The sequence below is a fragment of the Chaetura pelagica genome, unplaced genomic scaffold (genome assembly GCF_000747805.2).
Source record: "Chaetura pelagica isolate M959 unplaced genomic scaffold, ChaPel_1.0 C10695792, whole genome shotgun sequence".
NCBI lineage: Eukaryota > Metazoa > Chordata > Aves > Apodiformes > Apodidae > Chaetura > Chaetura pelagica.
Window position 1 is genome coordinate 1 of NW_009955366.1, and position 210 is coordinate 210.

Genomic DNA, 210 nt, shown 5'->3' on the forward strand with positions numbered 1-210 from the left:
ACCCCAGGCAGGTCCTGGGTCCTCCCCCCCTGCACCAGCACCACATGATGCTCCTGCAGGTTGTGTCCCTCCCCAGGGATGAAACAAACCACCTCCCTGCCCGTGCTGAGCCTGACCCGGGCACATTTCCTGTTGGCAGAGTTGGGTTTCTTGGGTTTCCTGATCAGGTTCTTAATCACCACCCCTTTGATTTGGGGGCGACCAAACGTG

General features: G+C 59.0%; 1 protein-coding gene across 1 annotated transcript; it reads right to left on the reverse strand.

Moving 5' to 3' along the window:
* Positions 1-5: 5 nt before the first annotated feature.
* On the reverse strand, positions 6-206 carry MRPS12 (mitochondrial ribosomal protein S12; the record flags this gene model as incomplete). The annotated part of the gene is made up of 1 exon (XM_010005662.1): positions 6-206. A coding segment is annotated over one exon (201 nt), but the record flags the coding sequence as incomplete, so codon positions are not given.
* Between the last annotated feature and the right edge of the window lie 4 nt (positions 207-210).